The sequence below is a fragment of the Acanthisitta chloris genome, unplaced genomic scaffold (genome assembly GCF_000695815.1).
Source record: "Acanthisitta chloris isolate BGI_N310 unplaced genomic scaffold, ASM69581v1 scaffold5259, whole genome shotgun sequence".
NCBI lineage: Eukaryota > Metazoa > Chordata > Aves > Passeriformes > Acanthisittidae > Acanthisitta > Acanthisitta chloris.
This window is the reverse complement of record NW_008689650.1, coordinates 1-2,821: the sequence shown is the minus strand read 5'-3', so window position 1 is coordinate 2,821 and position 2,821 is coordinate 1. Positions and strand designations below refer to the sequence as shown.

General features: G+C 60.2%; 1 protein-coding gene across 1 annotated transcript in view; it reads right to left on the bottom strand.

Moving 5' to 3' along the window:
* Window positions 1-2,151, bottom strand: part of NCAPH2 (non-SMC condensin II complex, subunit H2) — a gene marked incomplete at its 3' end in the record, with an annotated part of 5,003 nt that extends 2,852 nt beyond the window's left edge. Inside the window, exons 1-7 of the mRNA XM_009081491.1 lie at window positions 2,044-2,151; window positions 1,855-1,956; window positions 1,268-1,323; window positions 1,056-1,131; window positions 836-910; window positions 594-673; window positions 64-203 (exon numbers count right to left, since the gene is read on the bottom strand). Coding sequence (XP_009079739.1) covers window positions 64-203; window positions 594-673; window positions 836-910; window positions 1,056-1,131; window positions 1,268-1,323; window positions 1,855-1,956; window positions 2,044-2,151 — 637 coding nt within the window. The remainder of the gene's footprint in view (window positions 1-63; window positions 204-593; window positions 674-835; window positions 911-1,055; window positions 1,132-1,267; window positions 1,324-1,854; window positions 1,957-2,043) is intronic.
* Window positions 2,152-2,821: the final 670 nt, after the last annotated feature.

Below are 2,821 nucleotides of genomic sequence, written 5' to 3'. Positions count from 1 at the left end.
GCCAGGTCAGTGCCCACCCCAGGGACACCCCATGCCCCCCAGGCCCCCCCATGTACCTGTGACTGTCCCAGAGCTGGAGCTGCTTCTGCTGCAGGTGTGTGGGGGAGAGCCCCCCCAGCTCCAGCAGGAACGCCCCAGTGGAGTGGGGGGTGGAAGTGTTCATCCGGAAATCCTTCCTGCTCCCCAGGATCTCTCCTTTCCGGCTGGGACAACCCTGTGAGGACCCCTGGCCACGACAGGGGGCCCAAAGCCCCCCAAGCCAGGGTGGGGTCACCACAGCCCTCCCACCCACACAGTGTGGGCTTTGCTGGTTTCCCTGCACACCCTGGCACCATCCTGCCCCCCCAGGAGGCAGATCCCAGCAAGAATTGTGCACCCGTGGGGTTATCCTTCCTGGCACAGGGGGGACACAGGTCCCAGAGACCCCAACCACAATAAGGGAGAGGGACACAGGGTGTTCCCACTGAGGTATCCTGACCAGGCCAGGGGAGGGGGGCCATGGGACATTCCCACCTGGAGCCATGTGTCACTGAGGAACCCCAAATGGAGCAGGGGAGGGGAAACCCCCAGCAGCTCCCCCCCAGGGGTGGCACCTGAGCAGGGGGTTCTCCTTCTTCTCCGCCTCTTCCGGAGGGACCAGGGACATCGGTGTCAAGGGAACGATGTTCACCATCTGTGGAGGGAAGGGAGGGAGGTGGGAAGGAGCCTGGGCAAGGCACCTGGCATGGCACAGGTGTCACTGTCCCTGGGGCCACCATGCCCACTGGGATGGCCCTGGACCCATCCAGGAAAGCCCTGGCACAGGGAGGGATGAGAAGAAACTGGGTTTTCTTACACTGGCCTGCTGGTCCATCCTCATGTCCACACTGGCCTGGCTGATGCCCCTGATGTCATCCAGGGAGAGGAATGGCTGGAAGAGCCACCACAGGGTCACCCTGGCTTGGTTCTGGGACACTGGGGGACCCCAATGGGGCAGGATGAGGGGCAGAGGGTGCCCCCACCCAGGGATCCCAGCTGGAGCAGGGATGGGGGACATGGGGCCCAGGACCCCTCACCTCCTCCTCCTCCTCAGTGAAGATGGCATCAGCATCCTTGTTGTCAGCTCCCACAGAGCAGGGCAGCCTCTCTCTCCTAAGCATCCAAGGGGATGGGATGCAGGAATGGGAATGGCCCAGGATCATGGCAGAGCCCCACAGCAGTGTTTGTGCAGGGCAGCAGCCTCCCAGCCCCAGGAAAACTCCCTCTGGGAAGGGCAATTCCCACTTACTTTTTTTGGGAGATGCAGTCCAGGGCCTGGCACACCAATGTGTACAGGTATTCTACCTGGAAAACAGCACCCAGAGCTGGGAAAGGGGGAGCAGCTCCCAGGGGAGCTACTCCACCTGGTTAACCTCCACCCTCCCTGTTATCCCAGTGCATCTGGAGTCCAATTCCATGGATTCATGCAGTTCTTTTCCCTATTTCAGCCATTCTGATGGCAGATTTGGGGAAATCCCTGGAATTCTGGAGCCACCTGGGCTAGTGGAAGGTGTCCCACAGCAGAGGGTGGCACTGGGTGCGCTGCAAGGTCATTCATTCCCACACAAACCAGTCTATGCTTTTGTGACGGATATGACTTTCCATTCAACCTTCTGAAGGAAAAAGTGGAACACAGCAGAATTCCTGCTTTTCCCTTGGCTGCCAACACCCACAACAGGAATAAACTAAGGAATGATAGGCCTAAATCCTTTCATTCCCCTTAGTGACTTCATTCCAGTCTTCCCAAGTGCAGAAGGGATCGCAGGGCGAGCCCAGGGGTGACGGGATGGGCCTGGCTTGGGATTGGGATGCAGCTGAGCTCAGCTGTGCCCTCACCTTCCTGCTGTAGATGCAGGCAGAGCCCTGGATCAGCAGTGCTGCTTCCACAAACTTCATGGTGGTTCTCCCGTTGTCAAAGGAGATGCAGATCTGATCCACCTGGGAAAGGCAGGGAGAGGAGGAGCTGACTCCCCGTGGGATCTGGGGGTGGCACAGGGAGAGGGCAGAGCCAGGAGTGCCCCTCACATCCTCCAGGTACTCCTCAAGCTGTGTAGCCACCTCCACGTCCCAGTTCTTGGTGAGGTCTCGGATGGGCTGGAGTAGGTGCACGAAGCGCGGATCCACCTTCTCCATGGCAGGATTCCCGGCTGGAAGGGCTCCACAGGCACTGGAAACGGGCTGCCAGCAGCCAGGCCTGGAGGAGTGGTCCCACAGGTGGCCGCTGAGGGTCACTGGGGTGACATCCTGGGAAAGGCACCACTGCAGAGCCTGAATGGATTTGAACGGGAATGCAGGTTTCCAGGAATGAGGAATTGCTTGGGTTGGAAAATCCTGGTCCTAGTCCTGAACCCAACCCACATCCTGATCCTCCTCACCCAGCCCTGGGCACTACCCTGACCCCAACCCAGACCCCAATCCCATCCCCATTCTGGCCCCAACCCTGACCACGATCCCAATCCCTATCCCGACCTTGGCCCTGATGCTGACCCCAATGCCCATCCTGACTCCAGTCCTTATCTCGATCCAATCCTGATCCCATCCCAGCCCCAACCTGTCCCTGTCCCAACCCCAATCCCAACCACTGTCCCTGTCCCTGTCCCAACCCCAATCCCATGCGGATCCCAATCCCAGCCCCGATCCTCATGTGGATCCCAATTCTGACCCCGATCCTCATGCAGATCCCAATCCCAACCACTGTCCCTGTTCCGACCTCGATCCTCATGCGGATCCCAGCCCCATTCGCCCTGGCCTGGCCCCGCTCCCCGTCCCGGCTCCAGTCCCTCTGGCCCCGATCGCCGACCCT